This window comes from Ambystoma mexicanum, chromosome 4p (assembly GCF_040938575.1).
Source record: "Ambystoma mexicanum isolate Mex_15411 chromosome 4p, UKY_AmexF1_1, whole genome shotgun sequence".
In the NCBI taxonomy this organism is placed as follows: domain Eukaryota; kingdom Metazoa; phylum Chordata; class Amphibia; order Caudata; family Ambystomatidae; genus Ambystoma; species Ambystoma mexicanum.
The window spans coordinates 180,531,163-180,557,090 of NC_090927.1; the positions used below are offsets into that span (position 1 = coordinate 180,531,163).

At 46.5% G+C, this 25,928-nt stretch overlaps 1 protein-coding gene across 4 annotated transcripts in view; it reads right to left on the reverse strand.

Annotated features, from left to right (window-relative positions):
- PTK2B (protein tyrosine kinase 2 beta) overlaps nt 1–25,928 on the reverse strand; it is a 998,240-nt gene that overhangs the window by 130,130 nt on the left and 842,182 nt on the right. For all 4 annotated transcript variants that reach the window (XM_069605649.1, XM_069605652.1, XM_069605651.1 and 1 more), the window contains one exon: nt 2,670–2,816. In XM_069605649.1, the coding sequence (XP_069461750.1) occupies nt 2,670–2,816 (147 nt within the window). The remainder of the gene's footprint in view (nt 1–2,669; nt 2,817–25,928) is intronic.

Here is a 25,928-nt window from a genome sequence, read left to right on the forward strand (position 1 = left end):
GCTATGGTTGGCGGCAACCCGCCAGTGACACGGGCGGGTTACTGCTAACCTCGTAATGAGGCCCATTCTCTGCTCTGCCTCACACCACCACCATTATAGCAGCAGAAAAGTTGCAATCCTTGCTTTAACCCATTAACCACCCACAAATGGCAGAAGCCGCTCTATATAAGACCCAAATAAATAACATTACATCTCTGGGAACAAATCTGGGATTCCCTTTCGATTTAGCCAAAATGGTAGCACTCTGAAGTAATTTGTCATTTTAAACCAAGGCATAAAGTAAAATCATTTGAGCTGCAATATTTAGACGGTGTGGCTACTGAGTGAACTGAGCAAAAAACGCATTGCACAGGTGATCATCTACAGCACTTTCCCCAAAGTTGCCATTGAAGGATTGCCCCCCTCCAAATCCGCTAGCCGCAGCTGAATCTAATCTAAAAATGCTAATACTTGACCAACACTACAAAGACGACTGTCAATTTGATCTAGCTGCCTCCACACTACGGGCATGGCGCACATTTTTCGCCCTCACAGGGGCAGAAAAACTGTACTATCGATGGCTTCCCCTGTGGAGATTCCCCAAGTTAAATCCAACATGGGACAGGGCAATCCAGACAAGATGGGAAAACCTGGGCTTTAGAGCGTTGGCCGATATCTTTCCCGATGGTGCATTTATTACACCCTCCACCTGGAAACCAGGGCATGGGACTGCTGGCGGACACCAGCTCCAATACTATAGGGTACGTGCGGCCATCTCAGCTAGATGGCCGTATTACCCAGCAGAGCCCCCAGAATCCATCCAGTTGGCCTACATCGCGAACTCCAGAGACTGTACACATATCGTATCCACATTTTATAAGATGATACTAGATCCTGCCTCACCCCCACCTCACAAGCAAGGGATGGATGGTCCTGGGATCTTGGTTTTGAACTCACGGATGAGCAGTGTGGCCGCATGTGCACACATACCAAGAAATTCTCAATCAACTTTAGATTAAAATGTATACAATTCCAACTACTGAATAGACTATATCATATCCCTGCCAGGCTGTCCAAAATGGCCCAAGCTGACCAGCATGGCTGCCCCAGATATCGACACATCCCAGCTGACCACCTACATATGTTTTGGGCATTCATATATCAGAAGTGCTTAGCTTCCCTTTGGAACAAAACCTATTGGGATCCCTGTTTGGCATATGGCCGACAATCCACAGTAAGAGCCAGTATGCTTTTTTGAACGTAGCCTGCTTGATCGCCAAGAGAACTATCCTGCAAAAATGGAAGGACAAAAAACCTCCCAGTGTGAAAGAATGGCTGGTGACATTGACATGAGTTCAGGAATGTGAGGACCTGTATATCTCTACCTTACCTGCCCTCTCTAGACCATGTGATGCCTGGGCAGGCTTCTGCTCTTACCTGGGTAACGTTGCTTATACGGTCTAGACCTGTGATGACAGACGTCCATCATGTAAAATACTGTAACCGCTGTATTCATGTTGACTAAATACATGATCATTCTCCAATCCTAAAATGTACTCCAATTCAAGTAATACAAAGTCTGTGTATCATATGTACCTTTGCACCTGTAAATGGCAGTAATAAATAAAGGTTAAAAAATAAAAGAAGGACTTGTGGTAATATCACCCAAAGCGGGTTTTGTGGGAACCCCAAAAGATCATCACTCCACCGACCCCCTGTAGATTAGCATACACATGAAGCCACTGATAGCCTGATGCTTTTCCATGAAGGCATTGAGATCTACTTGCAAGTGGCAGGCAATTCAAAACAGTTTGGCACAGGGTCAAGATGCCCGGATCCAGTCAAGCATGGATGAGCAACACAAGCCTTAAAACAAATGGGTAAAAAAACAAAATCCTAGCCCTAGGACAAAATGCCCCCCCCCCCCCACCTCATAAAAAAATTGACACTTTAGGGGCAGTTCCGACCTCCCTCAAGGAAAAGGCACTGATCCATAAAAGGGTAGAACTCCAATGCATCATCTACAGAAAGATGTTGACACAAGTGTGAATTTACAGATTAGTTCCACTGCAAGGAATGCCTTCTGCTGGATAAAGCATCTACAAAAAGGTTTTCCTGGTCCTGCTCCAGGATAACCCCTGAACGGTAGCTAAAGGCCTAGTAATCTCCCACCTGGACTATGGTAGCAAACGGTATGCTGACCGCCCAGACTTCCAAATGCAGATCGCACAAGGTACAGAGCCCTTCCCTGTGATTCCTCTTTGAGTCAAAATAAAACTAATCTCTGAAAAGTTAACAGTGACTCCCAGTATGTGCTCAAGTTATTCTGCCAAGCCTATAAGGGTCTTGATGGCACAGGCAACCAGATAACTGGCGCAAATATTTATAAATATGTCCCTGTCTGGGCACTACACTCCACTGTCTTCATTAAGAAGCAATTATAAAATGTTGGCCCGCCCAACTCTGCGGACCATTACATTTGTCTATGTGACTCTAGGACTCGGAGGTGGAAGGGGGGTTAGGACGTATAGATATCTGTATGTATGCATCCTCAGAGCAAGCAAAGCAACAATGAGGTGTGGAATTTCTTATGGGTGTGAAACTGTGATGGTTCAAGTGGCTGCACCAGATATTGAAAGCATCACACATTCTTCAAGTGATACCGCCTACCCACCGTTTTTGTGACTTACCAGTAATCGCTCCTCCTGCCTCAGCCATCTGTTGTCCTCTGCCATCTGCTCCTGCTGGCGACTCAGAATTTGCCTCATTTTTGCCTGCTCAGCCATCCACAGCTTCTGTGCCTCCTCCTTGCTGTTTGGCTTCACAAAGTCCTCTTCCTTTGAGAGATAAGGCTGTGCATTAGTAAAGAAAAGCTTCTGAAACTCCCTCCCTGATTACTTCAATCCAGGGCCAATTGCCACCACCACATATGGAAGACCATGACTTGTTGGACTAGATGGAAGAGGACAGATCTCAATGTGTTTCTTTCGGTTAAAGGCATTTACCAATCTAATTTTTTAAACCTAACATTCACTGAAGTTCCATAAATCATTCAATTTTTGGTATCCCCCAAGTGGCAAGTGAAATAACTGAACCAAAATGGTGTAAGGTTTCTTGGTACAGATGCTGCGAGTGGGGTGCTCTGACATTTCTGCATCATCTGTGAAACTGCAACACTGCACTCATTACCAATATAGTTTTCCAAGACCCTGGTTGAGATTAGAGGCAAATTACAAATCATTCACTATATCAAATTTGAGACATAGACAGGGAAAAGAGACAGGATAGTGGCTAGATTTCTGAGCATGTGACTTTATTTCCTTGTATGTCTGTATAAATACTTACAGATGCACAGTTTGTTGGCCAGTATTGTCTGAATTACAGGTCCACAACTCTCTTCCCATCACATCCTTCTTTCCGTAATGCAGATAAACTAGGCCCTACACACCCTACTGTTGATATCTGGGCTATCCATCGAAAATGGATTCATAGAATTGAAATCCAACTAAATTTATTCATTGAAAGTCATTTCCATCAAAATGCACTTTCAGTAAATATGTTTAGTTGGATTTCTATTACTGCACAAACACTTCTTCATGCTATTAACTGATTGAGGAACCCGGGGGAACCTCCCGTGCAGTGGTTGCTGCATTGGACTACCCAAATTTTGGAGAAATTGAGCGCACCCCATAACTGTCACTATCCGCCTTCTTTGTTTTACATGTCTCAATGTGACTTGGGGTGCTGCGCTATTTCTGTTGATGCTCACCATACACCAAACCTACTTGTCGTACCTATTGTAAACTATCAGGAGAATGGCGAACTATCTCAGAAATAGGGAAGAAGAACGAGCTGCCCTTTTGCTCTTCGAGGGAGCACTTTGAATCCATTTAAGAGTTCTTACTATTCTTTTGAAACACTAAGCCAAAAAATGTATTAAACTTGAAAGGCTATCTAAGAAAGATTAACAAATTTTGGGAACAGGCATCTCTCACAAATTACATAGAGAATAAAACGATTCCGAAAGGTTTACGAATTTTGATATTCCCAGATTTTGATAATCAGGAAGATCAAGATTTAGCGAATGAATGGGAATTTAACCTACACTAAAGCTCTACCAAAATGATTCAACTCTTGATTGAACATGCTAGAAAGGAACATACTAGGACACAGGAACTAATAGATACTATGAAAGAAGAAATTAAAGGCATGCCCAACCCGCAGGCCACCAAAGACAAGAACTATGAGAAAATGCACCAGATTTTAGTAACCTACCAAGATGAAATTAAGTTCGACGATGAGGACTATAGAGAGGATCGTGTTTACACTTTCCAATCTAAATTTGTTAAACCACAAAGTAAATATAGGGACAATACCCCCAATACTTCCATGGGTAGCTCTGAAGTAGAGTCAGATAGCAATGGTACTGATACCACTCAAAAAACTGGAAGTAACCAGCCCCAGCCACAACCCAACCAGGGCAAGTTTTTTTTAGAACAAATAAAACACTACGAAAGGGTACCCGCCAAGTTGGCAAGCAGGTACGGTTTCTCAACCAACCTGCACAAAATACATTAACATGGAACACCACCACATGGGCAGGAGAGGTAGAGGGAGAGGGAGGAGGTACGGACAGAAACAGACAATTGACAGGCATCTTAACGAGAGCAGGCTCGAGGAAACAACAGGGGAACCGATAACTGGAAGCCTGGTTATCAATCTATCTGAGAGAGTGCTCACCCAACAAGAAGAAAAAGTATTGAATAAGGGCCTACCATTTTGCACCACGAACTCCACAGATCTAGTCAACTTCCAGGTACACCTCTTTAAGTTTACTCGTAAACTTAAACTGAAAAAATACTTTGCCACACAGGTTGAGCAATTTAAACCAAGAGACATTCCAGATGTACCTAGCACACTAACCATTGAAGATTTTGAAAACACACACTTGTTGATGAGTCTAACTTCAGACTCAGACACCCCATTGACTGTGACTTATCAGGAACTTGGAATCAGAGCCACCAATCTTCCTGTGCAAGAACTCAGGGTGAAATCAAAATTACCCCACAATTGGCCAACGAGAATATTATTGAAACCTTACAACAGCCAGTGACTAAAGACATCCACACATATATGGATAAGCAACGCAATATTCTCATACCCAAGCAAGCGCAAAATCTAAGTAGACAAGAAAAGGAAGCACTTGATATCCTGTGTAAAGACACCAGCATAGTGATCCGCAAAGCTGACAATGGCTGCAATATTGTGATGCTCAACATGAATGATTACCTCACCATGGGACACAATCATCTTCAGACACCAGGATGTTATAAAACATTGCAGGGTAATCCCACAGTTAAGATCACACGCTACCTACACCATTTGATTGATGACTGGCATAGTAGAGGTAACATCACAGATGACAAAAGGTCATTTCTGAAAATGTCCAACCCTATAATGCCTGTTATGTACTTTTTACTCAATGTTCACAAACCCCATACAGTACTACCAAAAGTGAGACCCATAATGAGTGGGATAGGGTCGGTCACAGAAGGTCTATCAACCTATATTGACAACATACTCAAGGATTATGTAACCAAAATGCCCACATATCTCAGAGACAGTACTCATGTACTACAGACCCTGTCCACCATTGAATGGAGAGAGGACTATTTGCTGGCCACTATGGATGTAACGGCTCTTTATACATCAATCAGCCACGATTTAGCAATAAGCACTATTGACCACGTCTTCAAAAATCATTCTGCTTCCTTTCCGTTACATGTGAATATGTTGAAAGAATTTTTGAAGTTTACTCTTGACAATAATGTGTTTTTCTTTAATGAGTCTTTCCATACCCAAATGAAGGGTGCTGCTAAGGGGGCCAAGTATGCGCCCTCTTTGGCCAATCTTTTCATGTCAAATATGAGGAACAGCACATTTTTGCTAATAATATATTCCTGGGCAATCTTGTGCTCTGGAAACATTATATTGACGATGAACTGATAATTTGGAAAGGCACATCAGATGATTTCACTGCCTTTGGGGATCATCTGAACAATAATGAGTTTGGCATCAATCTGTCTGGGGAAATCAGTAACACATCCATTAACTTTTTAGATTTTACGATTTACATATCCCAGGGCAAGATTGAAACCAGAACTTTCAGAAAACCTACTGAAGTTAACAGTAAATTACATGCAGACAGTTGCAACCGTAAATCTACAGTTATGAACATTCTGGCCAGTGAATTCTTCTGGGCACGCCGCAACTGTAGTACAGATACCATATTTGCACAAGAGATTGGACTCCTGACAAAGAGATTCAAGAAGAGGGGTTACCTGGATAGCCCCTTAACATCAGCACGCAACAAAATTGAGCAGAAATCTAGAACTGAAATGTTGAAACCAAGCAACATGACCAAATCCACTAAAATACCTCAAAAACATGTGGATATCATCACACAATACTCCACTGATGCCCACAAAATGTATAGTATTGTACACAAGACACTGGGATCTTCTGAAACTGGATAAAGACATTTTGCCATTCATCAGTGATAAACCATCTTTCGTGTACACTAGAGCGCACACTTTGAAGAATAGATTGTGCCCCTCATTGGTAACCAACCGCAAGCACATAGGCTCAGATTGGCTCAGTCCCATGAGGGGATTTTTCAAATGTGGTACTTGTACTCTTTGTAAATAGGCGTATCCAGACATTAAAGAATGTACTACTAATTTGGGCATTAAGCCTGCCATTACGGATTTCATCAACTGCAGGACCAAGTTTGTAGTCTATGCTATCATGTGCGTTTGCCAGATGGTCTATGTTGGGAGTACCATAAGGCAGTTACGCACCCGCATACGAGAACACCTCACCAGTCTAAAGAAACAGGACCATCTCTTGCCCTTGGCTACCCACTGGCTACCCAATGTCCAACTATATAATGCCTGTTATGTACTTTTTACTCAATGTTCACAAACCCCATACAGTACTACCAAAAGTGAGACCCATAATGAGTGGGATAGGGTCGGTCACAGAAGGTCTATCAACCTTTATTGACAACATACTCAAGGATTATGTAACCAAAATGCCCACATATCTCAGAGACAGTACTCATGTACTACAGACCCTGTCCACCATTGAATGGAGAGAGGACTATTTGCTGGCCGCTATGGATGTAACGGCACTTTATACATCAATCAGCCACGATTTAGCAATAAGCACTATTGACCACGTCTTCAAAAATCATTCTGCTTCCTTTCCGTTACATGTGAATATGTTGAAAGAATTTTTGAAGTTTACTCTTGACAATAATGTGTTTTTCTTTAATGAGTCTTTCTTGAGCCTTGGCTACCCACTGGCAGGAATGCCATCAGATGGATAGTATTGATGGCATTGGATTCATTGGATTGAAGAGAGCCTCCCCAGACAAAAGAGGGGGTGATTTAAAACATAAGCTGAGGCAAATCGAGGCCAAAACCATGTGTAATTTGCGCTGTGTTCATCAGTGTCTGAACACTGACCATGAAATGAATGTGTTTCTATAGAATATATTCACCACTTGAAACAATTAATAGGCTGTGCCTTGTTGAGTTTCCAATTGTGATACCAGTATGTAAGGACTACCCCCTTTGCACACGATACGTAGATTTCCTACCATGAGATCTCTATGCCCTCTCATGGGACATTGCGTGTGACGTCACAACGCCTATGCGCATGCGCGTTACATCACGCGCAAACGCGTGACTTCAGGCGCAAGCGCGTCTTCCGAGGCAGCCATCTCTCATTGTGAGATCCCGGCTTTTACGAACGGCTGCCTCAGTGACAGTGCTGCTTTGGGATTTAACCCTTAAACATCTGATCCAGGTAATGACTAGTAAGATTCCCAATCCCCGATGCTTTCTATCTGGGCCATTGACTCCATTTATTTATATGATCTATTTACTCTTTACTTGTTAGTTATTATTACCATATATACAAGAGTTCTAACCGGCTTTAACAAATTTTGTGCTACTTCTGCATTGCTGAGTGTTCAACGCACCCCTTGTCCATCCCATTTGGTAAAAGAGCAGACATTCTATCTCATTTACCATTTGTCAGAGCGTGTATGACTCAGCATTCAGGTGCTTACTGCATTCCAACTATATTCATCTCTATAGGACTTTCAAAATTCGGTCCAAATTTTGACTCAATTTCCACCCATCAACTTCTAATAGGGATTCAATCCTCTATGCTTTTTGGTGAGTTTACATAATTCTTAATTCACCACAGCATGATTACCGACTACACTGTAATCACTATCCAGATATATTTTGTCACTTTTCTAATCTTGAATTATCATACTGGGACTGCTATCAAGCCTCCAATGACTTTGGGACTCACCAATAAACATCCTATTAGAATGACCCTACACACTGATTCTGTACATCCACCTTGGATTGTGCATGCAGCATGTTGGATTTACCAGCAGGGAATCCACATAATCCATTGTACACAATCACGATTAACGTACGCATATTGCTCATTATACCCCCTCTGTTTCCCGGCATTGGTTCCTGTCCCTCCTTTGATTATCTCAGAACTTGATTGGAATTTGGGTATGTACACCCTTGCCTTTTCATTAAAAAATATTTCATTTACAACCAATTGCCTAATTATGGTTTAATATATTCTGTCTATGTTATTTTCCACACTCTTTGTCACTCTCTCTTTTTTTATTGTAATGTATGAACATATTTTTCCATGTAGCTGTAATTTTTATAATTATGCATGCATGATTACTTAAAACAGCCTTGAGGACGACCTAATGGGTCGAAACACGTGTCGGCTGTGATTGCAATAAATCACTTTCTACATGATTGGACTTCCTGCTTATTCAAGGACATTTGAGCTCTTATTTTGAGGATCTGACCATTTGATTACTGCTGAGTCCTCTGCGCACCATTACTGCACAAACTCCACTTCATGGGATTTCGATTAGGGTTGGGTTGGGGTCAGGGTTAAGGGCGTTGCCCTTGGGGTTTGGGGGGACCCGTCACCCCAATAAAGAAAATGTTATTTTAACGTTAAAAATAAATGCATCAAAATGATATAGTTTTACATTTAAAAGTACATATCCATCGAAACTTGTCCATTCCTATATTCGATGGACATGTTTCGATTGAAATGTACTTTTAAATGTAAAAGATAGCATTTTGATGCATTTATTTCAATTGTATTTTTTTCGATGGATTTGCTTTTTGATGGTTGGAATTCGATGGAAAGACCATAAACTCCTGCTGTTCTATGTACATTACCTCATCATGCAGATGTACACGCCCTTTCTAACGTGTTCCACTACTGCCTGTGGCTAGGTTTGCGCTACAGTGAGTATTATGTAATCTTGAAATTTATAAACGTTTTAATGTATTTAGTGTACTTAATTAAGCAATTGAGCATTGGAAAAATGTCAAGGTTATTCTCCATATCTTACGGCTATGAACAGTTACACTACCCAAGGTACTTGGGAACAGTCTTAGTAAATTCCCATGTGATAGTAATAACTGAGATGGTATTTACCAAGTCTCTACATTGTCCTTCTCATCTTTGCTTTCATAACACTAGGTATTCTTAGGATATTGCATGTAGGATAAGGGGAATCAGACTCTCCCTACACCCAAAGCACCATTCCTTTGTCTACGCTGAAGCAAGGCAATCTGTAGCTGCAGACCCTTGAAGGGACTCTAGGAATGTCAGTCCTGTCTGCTCGCCTTCCCTCGTGAGAGTGGAGGCAACCCATTCAAATCTGCACTGGGTGCAAGGTGCACCTGTACTGGAAAGGAAAGCTCGACTGTCCGCCAACCAGCCATCATGCCATCGCACAAGGCCTCCACTCTCATGCAGTTAAGGGCAGATAGGTTAAGGAAGTACACTCCTGGGGTAAGTTAGGGTGCGACAATCAGAGAGTGGGCCACCCAAGAGGGGGGGATTAGCCAGCCCCAAGCCCTACATCAGAACTGGAAGTCATCCTCAGGGATAGGGCCATCCAGCCAATCTCTAGAGCAGATGCCTGAAGCGACGCACCTGTGCTCCCTCACCACAGATAGAGGCTGAACGGAAGGGGTAGGGTGTGGCAGACAGACAGAGGAATGTCCATGAGAAGGGACGGGCCAATCTCAAATCCCCCATCAAGGCTATAACACCAATCCTCGCCCCAGCTAACATACCTGAGTCCCCCTTTAATCAGAGAGAGGCTAAAAAGGGGCAAAGCTCTTTTAAAGCCCACAGGTGTAGTCTGTATGGAAGGTGGTGTGAGTAGAAGCTGAAGAGTACAGGGTGGAGACCGGCGCACTTTTGGAAAAGCTGGAGGATGAAGGATGGGGACCTGTAGTAGGAGCAGAGCCTACGAGACAGATTGAGTGGTCCAGAAGGCTGGGACATCTCAAGGCCTGGGATTTGGAGGAGAGACCCAGGAGACCAAACTCAGAAACCATGATAACTAGGGATGCTGGTAAGGGGCAAGAGAGTAGTGGCCAAAGATAGTAAGGTTGATCTGGGAGAGTGTAGTGCCCTGAGGCTGGAAGAATATGCACGAAGAAGTTGTGAACGGGTTACATCTGCTGAATACAGAAGTAATAACTGTGTTCAAAGGAGTAAAAAAGGTAAAAGAGAGAGTCACTTGGAGATGGGTGATAATTGTACCCAAAGAGTCCAAAAGGTGATATAGAGAAAGAAAAAGAGCGAGAGGAAGAGAGAGAGAGAGAGAGACAGACAGACAGACAGACAGACAGACAGACCCAGAAAGACGAGAAGATGTTAAAAGGGCAAATTAGGAGTTGGGAGAGTATAGCTCTCAAAGAGGCCTAGGAGAGAACGAGAAACACAACTGGGGAAAAGAGTATACAGGTCAGTGGTGGCTAGAGGAGTGAGTACTGGAATTAGAAATAGTGAAAGGAAGGCTGTGGACCTAATCATTCAAGAATTAGAAGATTAATGAGACAGGAAAAGAAACTTTGCACTCACAGATGCTGACAATGTCAGAGTGAAGGCGAAAGAATAGCAAAATATACAGGCGGTCACAAAAGGAGAAACCATTAAAGAGAGAGCCTGAGAGATAGTAGAATGGGTAATTACAGATAAAAACATCTTGAACAGATGAATATGTTCAGGTGAAGCCGATCTAGTAGAGGACTCGATGAAAGGGATAAGAAAGCAGGCACCTGGGGTAGAGGTAGGAAGGAAGAGCAGACTTGCCCAAGAACTAAGGGTTTGGGGATAAACACATTAAGCAGAATATGTGGCGCCATCCTCTCCTCCTGCCAATCATCTCAGGTGTCCATCTGTTATTCTGGCATCGGGATACTTGGCCATCCTCTCATCCTGCCTAGCTTCTCTGATCTCCATTGGATTGGCTACTCTAGAAAGCGCCAAGTGTGACACTCGGGCCCCTTATCCCTCTAACCATAGACCTCAGCCATCCCACAGATGCCTACTGTCCTGAGGAACAAACTGTGGGATTCTGGAGAAAGACCTCCGACCAGCAAGGTCAAAACAAAAAAGGAAAAAAAGAAAAAAGTGGAAAGTGAAACGCCCAGCCGCAAAAGCACTTGAGCGGGGTTCACTGGGAGAAGGTGAATCCCACACACAGGAAATAAGATGCCTAACTAGAGACTTTGTTATAAGACTTACTTTGGTGCTTAAGATTACTTTCCTGGTAAGGGAACCCGTTAACAAACGGAGTATGGAGGGACGCCATTACTAACTGTGCGTTACCCGAAAACCTCTATTTTAAAAAGCCACTGACTAATCCTGACACTACATCCCTATCTGTTTATTATTGTGCCCACACACTGTAGAGATTCTTCAATGAAACACTTTAATTTTGTGTTCTGGAGTGTATCTCATCTTTTGATCCCCGTCACGAATATGACACTGCCAATATATTCTCATTGTCTCTGCCCCTTGCTCCTCTGTTTCATCCTCATTGCCTTGTCCATGTTGCTCATTGTGGATGGCGCCATTGCCACACTGGAACTAGATAAAGGGCTAGAGCTGCCTTTCCTTTTCCCCTGGCGGCCATGTTGTGTTTATTTATTTTTTATTTCGGAGAAACATTCCTTCATTATGAATTGCTCAATAAAGAGCACGTTTAGATAACTTGTGGACTTAAGGCAGCATTCCAGCACCTACAGGCAGATAAGTTCAAAAGGCACTATATAGGTGATAATAACTGCAGGTTGGTTATGAGCATGTACAGCCTTAGGTACAGCATGTTTTCATGATTAGCGCCTGGAACTATCACCCTGGTGTGTAGTTTTAATTTGGTGAACTTGTGCGCACTCCAAACTCAATACTCTTGAAGTGTAAATAAGTGTTCTTGCACGAAAACCAGAATGAAAATGGGTGCCATGAAAAAAGAAAAGGGTGATCCTTCTAAAAATAAAAGGCCTGTTTCTATTTCCATCACCAGGCAGGTGTGATTTGAAAAGAGCAATACCACGAAAAATAACCATAAGAGAAAGGCAATCTGATACACTGACCAAACCAAGCAAGTTCATTTTGATATGAGCACAGGGTATGCATGGTAAATGGTAAGTGGCAAATTAGGTGGCTGCTTGAAACGGTAGATGGGGGGATCCATATCAGCAGTAATAGCTTTCATTCAAAGCTTTTGGAATGGCCAAGACACTGCAAGATGCTACATCAATGTAAACACGCACACAATGCAACCTAGCAATACCTGCACCAGGAAATGGGTATTATGCATTTTGTTCATCTTTTATTTTTCTGTTTCTGTTTCTGTTAAATATGGAATGGATTAAGAAAGCTTTCTCTACAGACATCTGGGAATGGCACCCATGTGAAGATCACGTGCTGCAGTCCTGGCTTGCAGTGCTGTCGATTGTGTTGCAGCAAAGTAACTTGAGTCTTGTGTGTTGACACTGGCATGTGCAGCACAGTGGCAGTGCAAGAGAAGATGCTCCTTATCACATGAAACATTATCACTTTTGTGCTGCTCCACACACTCCTTACCGCACCCTCAACAGCACATCTTAACTTTCTAATGCCTGCCTTTGTAATCCTACTTCATTGTGCTGTTGTGTATGTTTATGTATGTTGGGCCTGAATTGTCTCCTTTTTTATTTTTTATAGTTGTATGGTTAATTAAATCAGCCTTTAACATTCACAAAGATAAAAGTTACATATCATTGATGCATTATAAAACACTTCATATTTACATTTCCTAAGAGGAAAAATAAAACAGCACTTACTTTATACGCCCCTAATAAAAAAAAAACAATTGTCAAGAAGTCAAACAAACCCTACCAAAATAAATAGTCTACTTTGTTCCTTTGCTTCCTATTAGCGCTGCGGTATTGCAGCTTGCTGACATCCCTATGTTGAAGTCACCAGTCTTATATGGAACTCAGGTGGAGAAGAATTTTGATGGGAAGATCTTGGCAGTTTCCGGACTACAGACTGGAGGACAACATGAGTCTGCAGTTTGGGGTCTTCATATCTATGCTGAACTGCCAATAAATACATCCTGAGAATTCTTTGACTGGTTCTGTGGCATCTGGAAGAGGGACCCATCATTTTAGGGATGAGGATGGGATCCTAACATGAGGTAAAGGGTTTTTGGCATCATATTGGGCACAAGGTCAATGCCATCCCAGTGGCAGCAACATTATGGATTGCTATCTTAAATCTCCAGGCAGATGTGTTGAGATAAATGGAGCACCTCAGAGTGTCAGAGTGGAGAGAGTATCACCCACAGTACTTGCCGGTAAGGCCAATGGGAGCAATTGTTTATGTGTAGACCTTTGAGGTTTTAACAAGCAAGGAGTGCAGGTGTGCATCCCTCTGCCTAATATTACTGTGCTTCTCCAAGGACCTGTTAGGGCAAGAGTGTTCTTCACTACAGATCTAACCTCTTCCTACCATCAGTCGAAGTTGCATCCTCTGTTTGTTGTTCCTTGCTTTCTTCATAAGATTGATTGGCTTCTTTGATTTTAAGAGGTTTTTGTTTGGGCACATGGCTGGAGCCAGTGTGTTTCCAAAAATGATTTTTCATCTGTTTGGCAAAGAAAAAGATGTGTATGCTACCAAGATGACCTTCTTGTGTTTGGTGAGAGCGAGCATGAGCATTATGTGGGACTGATACTTTTGCTGCAGAAAATGAGGGATGCAGGTTTAACATTAAGATTGAAAAAAAATAATTTCAGAAAGGTGTATAGTAGTTGGGTCACGTCCGATGAAGGAATTCAGCCAAAAGATGACCCAGAGCAGGTCATTAGGAGCTAAAGTATCCATATTCTTTTCAAGAAATAATATTTGTGATGGTGTTTTTAGACTAGAGATTAATGCTCTTCAATTAGTCTGAAGCATGCCAAAGGGAGTTTAGCAAAGCCATAGAGGATATTGCACAGTCCGTGGTGTTGTCAAGGTTTGATGATAGTTGTGAGACCATCCTGTACACAGATGCAAGTGCCATGGGACTTGGTTGCTATGGTATGCCAGGTGCATAATGGTGAAGAAAACATTGCCTATGCCCCCGAGTGTCAGAGAGGGGCTGAACTTGGATGTTCAGTTATTGAAAAAGAAGTATTGGAATGGTGCTGGACATTATTTCCCGCAGGGCAGTAAGGTGTGTGACATACCTGAAAGGACTCAACATGGAAGTAGAGTTTGTTGCAGAAAGGGGGCAAAGTTACTGTGGAGGCTTTGTCAAGACTGTCATAAAGACTGAAGGTGAAAATGATATTATGACTGAGAGATGTGATGAAGAAGAGCAAATATTTACCCTATTGAGTAGTGTAACAAGAGAGTCAAGATGCCTTGAAAGACCATATTGGTCTCGTGAGTGTCCAGTGTATTGAGTGGTCATCTACAGAGTCTTAGGCTACAAGTCTACAATACTTTAGGAGAGTCAGGGATGAACTAGGTGTAAAAGATAACAGGTTGATACAGGCACAGAGGGTAGATCCAATGGTAAAAGGGTCCATCTTGTAGAGCAGCTCAAGAAGAATACCTGCAGTTTAGGAAAGTCAAGGGTTTATAGGAAGACTATTGATGGCCAGGGTTAAGAGCAGGAGATTGAACGTCCGGTGGAGCACAGTGAGCCATGTTAAAACACTGACAGGATTTAGCAGTTGTAAATGGTGTTTGACTTTGTGCGCCCCATCAATATACTGAGGGCGGGACACGATATGTGTTGTTGCTTAGAGACATTGGGCCTCATTCCGAGGTTGGTGCTAGTCATGGCGCTATTAGCGCCATGACTAGCACCATTAGCGGTACTGTGTCCGCCCTCGTTCAATGGGGACTTACCCGTCTAGTCCGACCTTTGGGGGACCGGTAAGTCCCCATTGAAAATGTCAATCCCCATTCCCATTTGAGCCCCCGTAGGGCTCAATGGGAATGGGGAGGGTGCTAATAACGGTACTGTAAATTACGGTGCCGTTATTAGCTCTGAAGTTCCTTTGCGGATCCCGTCCATAACGCCTGGTGAAAGCAGGCGTTAAGGACGGGGCCGCAAAGGGACCTCGTAGTAGGGCGCAAAGGGTTTACCGGCACCGATGTCCTTAACGGTGCCCGGTATCCCTTTGCGCCCTACTCAGAATGAGGCCCAGATTTTCTAAATTTGTGGAGATTCAGGTCACCAGTCAGATTACCACTGAGTCGGTGAAACGTTTTCTAGAGGAGGTGTTCGGGAGAGAAAGATTCCCCTCCAGATTTGGTACTGTCACTGGGGCTCAGCTGGTGTAGTCCCCATTGGCAAAGAATGGGATCAAGCATTCCAAGACAGCCCTAGATCATCCAGAGTCCAATAGGATACTAAAAGGTTCAATTTTACCCTGCTGCATAGGGCGAACATCGAAATGTGTGTGAACGAGGATTGAGAGCATGAGCTACAGCAAAGGATGGTCATGTATCGACTTTCACCTCTCTGCTTGACAGGATGTGTGTCCTTTGAGGTGGTTAAAAGATTGGAACTCAATATGAAAGTATTGCCAAGGAGGATGAAGCCTTTACAGCTGTGTGTGTGGGGCCATGATTGGATGTGTGGAGCACAAACAGTGGCAGATAAAGCATTTTAATGGTACCAAGTTTGCCTTTAAAGAGAACCTGGTTTAGGTTGGCGTCATAGTCAAGGTACACATTCTTTGTCATGTGCCATTGGGCCAGTCAAGATTCACATCCCTGCTCTGAGTGATGAAAGATGGAAAGTTGGACGTTCTGAATAATGTGTAGGTAACATATTCCAAGTGGTTACATACCTATGGCTTTATGAGATGAAATACGTCTGTTGTGTTGAAATGGTCTTCTTCTTAGTTTCTTTCATTACTTTTAGGGTTCTGGGACTGCAGCTTGGTGACATCACAATGTGAATGCCATCAGGCTCATGTGGATTTCTGGTGGGCAATCATGCTGATGGAAAGATCTTGGCAGTTGCTGGGAAAGAGCATGCGGTTTGGGGTCTTTTTATTATGCATGCTGATGTGTGTGACAGGGTCATCTACATGACCCTCAGCCTAGGGTGGCAGGTGTGATGAATCCGTGGATATCGTCCCTTCTCCCCGAGGGGGAGACCTTTCCTGATCAACCCTCTGGGTGTCCCAAAGTCCAGCAAGCCAAAGGAAATCAAAAGCGCAGCCTGAGATCGGACCATTGACTGGCGAAGCAACTGCTGATGAGAAGAGGTACCCAAATGCAGCTGAAGACGTAAGGCCCAGCCCAAGGAAGAAGAATTGATCGGCGGAGATGTCACCAACCCTAGAGAACACCCGAATGCTGCAGGAGCCTTACAGCAGAGCACCAGTGCTTCGAAGATATGAGCCAGACAAACAGGAACGCGAGCAGACCGAGGGCTGCTAGAGGTCCGGGAGGAGTTGGGGAACAGCTGCAGAACACAAGATAAGAGGATCTGGGAACCCGAGAATAGGAGAGAAAGAAAGAAGTACTTGTATGCTTGGCAGGAGAGTAAACCAAGATACTGCGACAGCATTGCGAGTCTGGGACCCACACCCATATGAGAGCCAGAGAGTAAGAGGGTCTGGGACCCTGTGATAAACAGAGGCACGACAGAAGGAAACATGTGCTTGGCAGGAGAGCAAACCAAGCTACTGTGAAAGCGCAGAGAATAAGAGGGTCTGGGACCCTGAAAGCAAAAGACACAGATCAGAAACAAAACATACGGTTGGCAGGAGAGTGCACCAAGCTGGTATAATACAGTATTAAGAGTCTGGGACTCACATCCATATGAACATCTAAGAACTGTGAAACACATTCAAGAGAATACGGGGCACAGGACCCAAGGAGATAAAAAAGGAAGGAAAATCACATAACAGGAGACAAGCTCCTAAAATACAACCAGAAGGAATCCGGAGGAAAGGAGGTAACCCCTAATCATTGAAATAACACTGTGTTGAAAAGGAGCATTTCTTTTGTTGTTACGATCGCCCGAGACATTGGGAACTTTTCTGTTGGCAAGAACTGTCATTACCAATTTAAGTTCTGAAAAAAACCTCCCTGCACATTAGATTTGAGTTACTAGTGGAAGGGTAAGTAGCAGGGTTTTTGGACACGACTTTGAATATTTGTTTTACATCCTGACATTTTTCTTCGATTTCTTTGAGGCAGGGAAATCCCTCTTAGATTTAGGGACAGAGAGGACATTTTCGAACTCTTTGACTATTGAAATAAAAGTTAAGAACCAAAGCTAGGCTACCTTTGTGTCTGGGCCTTAATTCTGCACCTCTAAAGATGCTTATCATGGGAATTCCCAGAGCTAGTAATGCCCCAAAGCTGGGTTGTGGGAGGACTCCAGTCCCTATACCTTCTTTTTATGCAGATATGCATGAAACGAGTAACACCTTGTCTTACCCCATGTCTGTATTGCATGATGCTCACAGTCTATTTCCCCTAGGAAACTACAGCTCCTAGAAGACCCAGCCGGGCAAGAACATTAAGATGTTACGACCAGGAGAGAAACAGCAAGATTGCTTCAGGTGACAGAAAGACCTATCAGCTAAAGAGGCAGTCTCAACAGCCTACCCGTCCAGAACTCCCATAACAACTACACCAAACCACCGAATGCTTGCTACAGAGCGGTCCTGTAGTAATCCGGCATCCAATACATGCCGGGAAGCCATCACTTGAACTGGGACATTGCGACTGACTGTTGCTACAGTGAGTTGCCATTGCCGAGAATCGACAGACCCGCGTAACAGAAAGAGACAGGGCTTAAGACCCCTTTCATAATTTCACATGGTGATCCCCCTCAATGTTACTCTGGGTGAGGGGAGAAGTAGTGGAGTGTAGAGGGAAACAGTTGAGTGGAGATGGGAATAGTAATAGTAGTGTGGATCAGGGAATAGTAGTAGGGTTGAGCGTGGGGTGGTAGAAGTAGTGTGGAATGGAGACTTAAGTAGTGGGGTGGAGAGTAAGATCGGAGGGTGGAGTAGAGAAAAAGAGAATGAGGTACACTGGAGGGAGAGAGAAGAATGTGCAAGAGAGCGAAAGGAGAGACAGTGGGTGCAGTGAGAAGGAGGAGAGGAAGAGGAGATAAGGGAGAGACAACAAGATGTAGGGAGAGGAACAGGAGAGTGTGGAAGCAAGAGACTAGGGGGAGCATGAGTATCTGAAAGGCACCTACCTTTTGGGACTTTAGTTCAGAGACCACTGAGATTGTTGCCAGAGGCAGTTAGAGAGATAATGTGTTTGCCTGTAGGGTACCACGTTCAGTCAGACAGTTATTAGCAGGAAGGGGTTACCCATCTCTAGTGACAAGCCGCATGACAGCCACTAGAGAGCCACTTGACAAAAACAAATATATATATATATATATTTATTTTATTTATTTATTTATTGTGTGGTATCGTTTCTTACAAACTTTTCACACAAGTAGCACTAATCAATAAGCACCCAGAACCCAAAAAGTATTACAAACAATAAGCAACCAGATCATATCAAAACCAGGATAGAAACTGGAGCATACTTTCCATTAATACCAAAGTTAAAATACATTAAAACATCTTTAAAAATGTAGATTGAGTTAAATTTCGCTGTCAGAGCGGGGTATGTGTATACAGTGGGGTGCGCGTGGAGTCCCACACGTGAATTAGCACTGTAGGTCTTCCCAGGTGTCCCCTCCACCCCCTCTACGGCCCCTGCAAGCAGCCCACTCCACAGGGGACTACCCTGCACCTAATAGCTAAAATAATCTGGTTAAATATTTCATATTCAACCAATTACATTGTACTACTACTAGATCAGCAATGCCATAGGAATTCATCATAAATAATCAATCAAATGTTGTATTCACAAATGTCATTGCAGCAGCACAAAGTGCATTATCCGGCTTCGAGAGGAGAGAGTACCAAAGCCATTCCCATGAAGGGCTACCCATTGTATCCATATAATTACCAAAGAACTGTACCTGTGCCGCTTCAAAGCTCACGCAAACCACAAATAGGTGTTGTAGTGTTTCCATACCTTGATTACAAAATCGGCATTGCCTTTCCTGCAATGCAAGTTTTGCTCTTGCGCCAAGTACGTCCTTCGTGGAGAGCAAATTGAAAGTTATTCTCATTATTGCACCCCTACATTTACTGGAAGGATGTCCAATTAAATGGGATGGCATTACATTCAATGGTTTTAAGATCTAAACTGAGATGATCACTTAGCTTAGATCACCAACCTCTCCCTGGTCTGGATCCAATCCATGTCCTTAATTCGTTTCTTTACTTTGTGGAGTGAAAGAATCAGCTCATCTTTCGAGGACTCAATCAGTATTAACATCAGAGTACATTATTCAACCGACATATTTAGGGGGTAATTCATAGAATTCAGCGCACAAGTGGCACACGTGGCTGGCGCACAGTGTGCGCGTGCGACTTTCTGCGCCAGCCGCGTGCGCTAAAATCCATTCCTGCGCACAGCATATTCATGGATTTTAGCTTCCAAAACCAGCTGTGGCGCAGAGTGGCGCAGCGACCCTGCAGCAGCGCCAGTTACGCCCCCAACCCCTCCCCGTGCGCCATGCACAGCACACAAATCCCGTAAATGGGGCACAGGCCCCCAACCACGAAAACGCTTGTTAAACTCCCCCGCGCACCCCTCCGAATACACGTACCCCGCTGCATGGGGAGTCTCACATGCGATTGGAGCGGGGTACGTGTATAACTGGGGTTCGCGGGAAGTTTCACACGCGATTGGAGCAGGGTACGTGTATTTCGGGGGTGCGCGGGTAGTTTCACACACGATAGGCCCTGTGCGAGTGGGGTACATGTATTTTGGGGGTACGCGGGAAGTTTCACATGCGATTGGAGCAGGGTACGTGTATAACTGGGGTTCGCGGGAAGTTTCACACGCGATTGGAGCAGGGTACGTGTATTTCGGGGGTGCGCGGGTAGTTTCACACACGATAGGCCCTGTGCGAGTGGGGTATGTGTATTTCGGGGGTACGCGGGAAGTTTCACATGCGATTGGAGCCGGGTACGTGTATTTCGGGGGTGCGCGGGAAGTTTCACACGCGATAGGCCCTGTGCGAGTGGGGTACGTGTATTTCGGGTGTACGCGGGAAGTTTCACACGTGAGCGATTGGAGCAGGGTACTTGTGTTTCGGGGGATCGCGGGAAGTTTCACACGCGATAGGCCCTGTGCGAGTGGGGTACGTGTATTTCGGGGGTGCGCGGGAAGTTTCACACGCGATAGGCCCTGTGCGAGTGGGGTACGTGTATTTCGGGGGTGCGCGGGAAGTTTCACACGCAATAGGCCCTGTGCGAGTGGGGTACTTGTATTACTAGGGTTCACGGGAACTTTCACACGCGATAGTCCCTGTGCGAGTGGGGTACATGTATTACTAGGGCTCGCGGGAACTTTCACACGGGATAGGCCCTGTGCGAGTGAGGTACGTGTATTTTGGGGGTGCGCGGGAAGTTTCACACGCGATTGGAGCAGGGTATGTGTATTTCGGGGGTGCGTGGGAAGTTTCACACGCGATAGGCCCTGTGCGAGTGGGGTATGTGTATTACTGGGGTTCGCGGGAAGTGTCACACGCGATTGGAGCAGGGTACGTGTATTTCGGGGGTGCGTGGGAAGTTTCACATGCGATTGGAGCAGGGTACGTGTATTTCGGGGGTGCGCGGGAAGTTTCACACGCGATAGGCCCTGTGCGAGTGGGGTACGTGTATTTCGGGGGTTCGCAGGAAGTTTCACACGCGATAGGCCCTTTGCAGTGGGGTACGTGTATTCCTGGGGTGCGCGGGAAGTTTCACATGCAATTTCGCTGTCAGAACGGGGTACGTGTATCCAGTGGGGTGCGCGTGGAGTCCCACATGTGAATTAGCACTGTAGGTCCTCCCAGGTGTCCCCTCTACCCCCTCCACGGCCCCTGCAGGCAGCCCACACCACAGGGGACTACCCTGCACCCCTGGTCATGTGCCACAGGCAGTCCATCCACCATGGGCATGCCCCCCAGCCATGCCACATGTCAACTTGCACTAGTGATCACCAACTCACGTCCCCCAGCACCCCCACCCCCCAGCATTCAGGGGCACCTGCCAGCAGGCCCCCACACATGTCCCCTTGCACCCCCACTTCCCAGCAGTCAGGGGCACCTGCCGGCAGGCCCCCACACATTTCCCCCAGCACCCCCACCCCCCAGCAGTCAGGGGCACATGCCGGCAGGCCCCCACACATGTCCCCCAGGACCCCACCCCCCAGCAGTCAGGGGCACCTGTCGGCAGGCCCCCACACATGTCCCCCAGAACCTCCACCCCCCAGCAGTCAGGGGCATCTGCCGGCAGGCCCCCACACATGTCCCCCAGCACTCGCACCCCCCAGCAGTGCAGGGGCACCTGCCAGCAGACCCCCACATATGTCCCCCAGCACCCCCACCCCCCAGCAGTCAGGGGCACCTGCCAGTAGGCCCCCCACACATGTCCCCCAGAACCCCCACCCCCCAGCAGTTAGGGGCACCTGCCAGCAGGCCCCCACACATGTCCCCCCAGCACCCCCACCCCCCAGCATTCAGGGGCACCTGCCAGCAGGCCCCCACTCATGTCCCACACATGTCCCCCAGCACCCCCACCACCCAGCATTCAGGGGCACCTGCCAGCAGGCCCCCACTCATGTCCCCCTGCCCCCACATCATGACGATCCTCAATCATGGGCCTTATGGCAAGCCACATCACACCCCACGCCACCCCAGCCCAAAGACCCAACCAAGTATTGCATCCACCCACATAGAAATGCCCATTACATGATACAACCCGAATGGCAAGTATGTAAATGAACACATGTCCATCACACACACACGCAATGGGTGCAAGTGAATGTGAAAACCCACATCATGACATGCATGAAATCAATGAGAGAATACCACACATCGAAGTATGAAACAAAAATGTATTGAACCCAAAATGAATGTAATGAAAAGAAAACACACAATGATGTGAAGAAGAAATAAAACGCAGCATGTCCGGAATATAATCAAAAATACGAAATCAGAATCCAAAGAAATCCAAATGAAAATGTGTCCAAAGTCTCAGTCCAACAAAGAAAATCCAAGGGAAAAAAATAAGTGAAATCCATTGCTCTGTGGTGAAATGAAAAAAAAAAGACAAATCCACTGTTCAACTATATACAAATCACCAATCCAGGGTCCATGAGCCCAACAAATGAAATGAAACCTACAAAAAAGACTACCTAATAAAGAACTATGTACAAAAACGTGGTGCATTGTCCAAGCGCCCCAAAATAAACAAAAACAGAAAGGAAACCTAACACTATCTAACTATATACAATGGCGGCGGGCAAGTCCTGCGGCTCACTCTGTGCTGTCCCGGGCCAGGGCATCATCGAACTCCATGTCGATGTCCCGGAGGCGGACCTCTGCACTGGCCCCGAGGTCTCGCAGGGAGGCACTCATGGCCTGTTCCAACTGCCTGCGAGTTGCCTCGAGGCACTCTGCCCGCCTCAACGCCTGAGGCATGGAGGAGAGGTCCACCAGAGTGCGCGACACATGTAGGAACCCACCGACAAGGGCCCCTCCCAACAGTGCCACGTCGCAACGCTGCTGTTCGTGATGGCGTGCGTTCTCCGCCCAGGAAGAACGCACGTCATCGCAAATGCCACGCATGCGCAACGTGACACTAATCAGGACGGAGCCCATACGTTCATGGGACCCCTAGTCCGCAGGTAGTGGAGAGGCAGATGACATGGCACTCTCCCCTACCCGCGGACGGGCCTGGGACGGGGGAACCCTGCTGGTGCATGGTGGTGCAGTCACAGGGTCAAGGGCAGGGACATGCACAGGCCCCTCCGCAGTGACCTGTGCTGCCTCCTGACCCTGGCCCTGGACTGCACCACTTGCACCAGTGGTACTACCCCCACCAGGCCCCATGTGTGGCTCAGTAGCGGGCTCCTCCTCCTCTGTGGAGACCACCAACCTGGATGTCTCCGTACCGTCTTCCGCCATTGCAAGCCCCTGTGGGGGCTCACCCGGCCCTTCCGCCACAGCCGTAGCGGCAGACGAGGCACCAGCCCCCTTGCTCCCGTATGATGGCAAGTCCTGGGAGGGTGGCTGGGCCTTGCGTATCCGCCCGGTGGAGGCATCCCCGCTGCTTGGCTCCACAGCGCCATCTCCGCCCTCTTCTTCACTTGACGCTGCGTAGAGGGAGACATAGAACACAAGCATCAGGGTACAGTACAACATTCCCGTAGAAAGGAAGCAATAACACATGAGTTGCAGTGTCTAACGTCACTTCCATCCTGTCCCTTCACAACACATGGGTGAATGCACGCAACACACATGCATGAACAGGCACTGTGCCTGCAATCAACATCAGCATCCATGTACAAGGGCCTCTATTAACCAAAATCTTGCCTTCAAACTCACATGCATCATGGCTCACACTGATCCCATGCACACACATCACCGGAGGGTCATGCATCATGCCTTGCACACCACAGACACAGTGGATAGACACAGTACATATATTGGTGACCGCACTGCATGAGTGAATGTACACATCATCACAGACATGTGTCATGAATCCATGGCGTACCTAAGTCACACACACACTTCTCAGACACACACACATGTGCACCATACATGTACATGACAGCAGCATCCATCCCTCACACCCCCACCATGTGCAAGAACAGACACTGGCATGCTTTCATGTGTGCATTTGCCATACAGCTACCCATGTTGCATTGTAACTCATGCACCAACTATGTGGTTCACACATTACTGGTCTCACATTCATGACCATGATGTCCCTGCACATACAAATCCATAAATGGCCTATGTCACACATACAGGCAAGTATCAGACTACGAGCACACTGCAACATGCCCTGTCTCACACACCAATGCTTGGCCACTTACCGCTCAACCCCAGATGGGTCTTCCTCTGCAGGATCTGGGCTTGGAGCACTGGCCCTATGCGTTCCAGGACCCTCATCTGGATGTCACTCATGCTGACCCGGCCCCCCTCCGCGAGGCGCCGGGCCTTGTAGAGGGTCCTGGACCTCAAGTCCTCCAAGTGCTTCTTGACGTGCTTGATGTCGCGGCTTGCCACCCCCTCCACGTTGATGGCAACCACTACATCGTCCCAGATCCTCTCCCGTCCTTCCTTGTTGGCGCGTGATGTTCCGAAGAGGGCATCAAAATGCCCCAGGACATGCTCCACCAGGACACCAACTTCGTTCACATTGAAACTGGTGGCCTTCTGCCTCTCTGGCCGGGGGTCGCCAGTGGTCTCAGATGGTGTTTGCGCCGACATGGCGACTCCCGAAGCAGGCATGGGTGGGCAACTGGGTCCTGGGGCTGGGCTGTGGAGTGATGGTATTCCAGTCGGGAGTCTTCTGTTCCAGCAGGGGTGGACACAGCAACTGGAACCCTGGCTGACGTGCAGGCACCAAATAGCAGGGCATGTGGGCAGCAGGCAGGCAGCAGCAGATGGCAGGTGGGAGCGTGCTCGGGGCTCTGGGGGGCAGTAATTCTCCTTCTGGGCAGGAGCGTGGTCTTCCGTGTGTTGTTGCGTGGCCAGCTTGATACGGAGTGATTTGGCACGTGAAAAAATTGCACGTCAGCGTGTAATTGGAGGAAAGGCCCTTAGCGCGTAAGCGGGTCAGCACACGTACGCGATTTCATTGGACCAAAGGCCCTTAGCGGGCGTTTCCCTCCTGACGTGGGCATAGCGGTTCAGCGTGCGTGAAAAAACAGCACGTCCGCGAGTGAATGCGTGTAATCCGAGGAAAGGGCATACGCGCGTAAGTGACGTGACGTGCGGGCGTTTCCCTCAGCATGGGTTAAAGGTGAGCGGGGCCAGCAGTTTGCTGTACGTGCCTTTCATGGAGACCGACGTGTCTTCCTGCTTCGTGTTGTTTCGCGCGCCATCACAACTTCACAGCTATCAAGGACGTATCAATTCTTTTGGCGGGGGTATTGGCTACGTGTGTTTTTCTGCATCGCGCTAGTCGGACAGTGAGTCGCACACGCTATTTTTCCCACTGCGAGTGCCCCTGTTTATCGCACCCGTTTTCGAGGTCATAGTAGCCTGCGTGTCCCAGGCATACGCGTTTTTCTTGTTACTGGGTGCCACCGCGTACTGCAGGAGGTAGATTCCACGCACGTAGGCTGCAGTGTTGCGTGCACAGTTTTACTGCAGTTTTGGAGTGCCTGAGCGTTGCGTGACCTGTCACTACATCACGGGGTCACATACAGCCTTGCAGGTGCAGGGGGGCTGTTAACATCTTGCATCCCACTCCCTTCACCCCAATTGCCCAGGTCAATTGTGGTGTACACCTCCCATTGGCACTACTCCATCTGTGCCGGCACTACTACATCTGTGCCATGGTTGGGAGGCCCCCAAAGGTGAGGGGCGCCTCAGCTGGGCGTCCTCCTCATGACAGGCGTGGTCGGGGACATGGCCGGGTTGACCAGGGAGT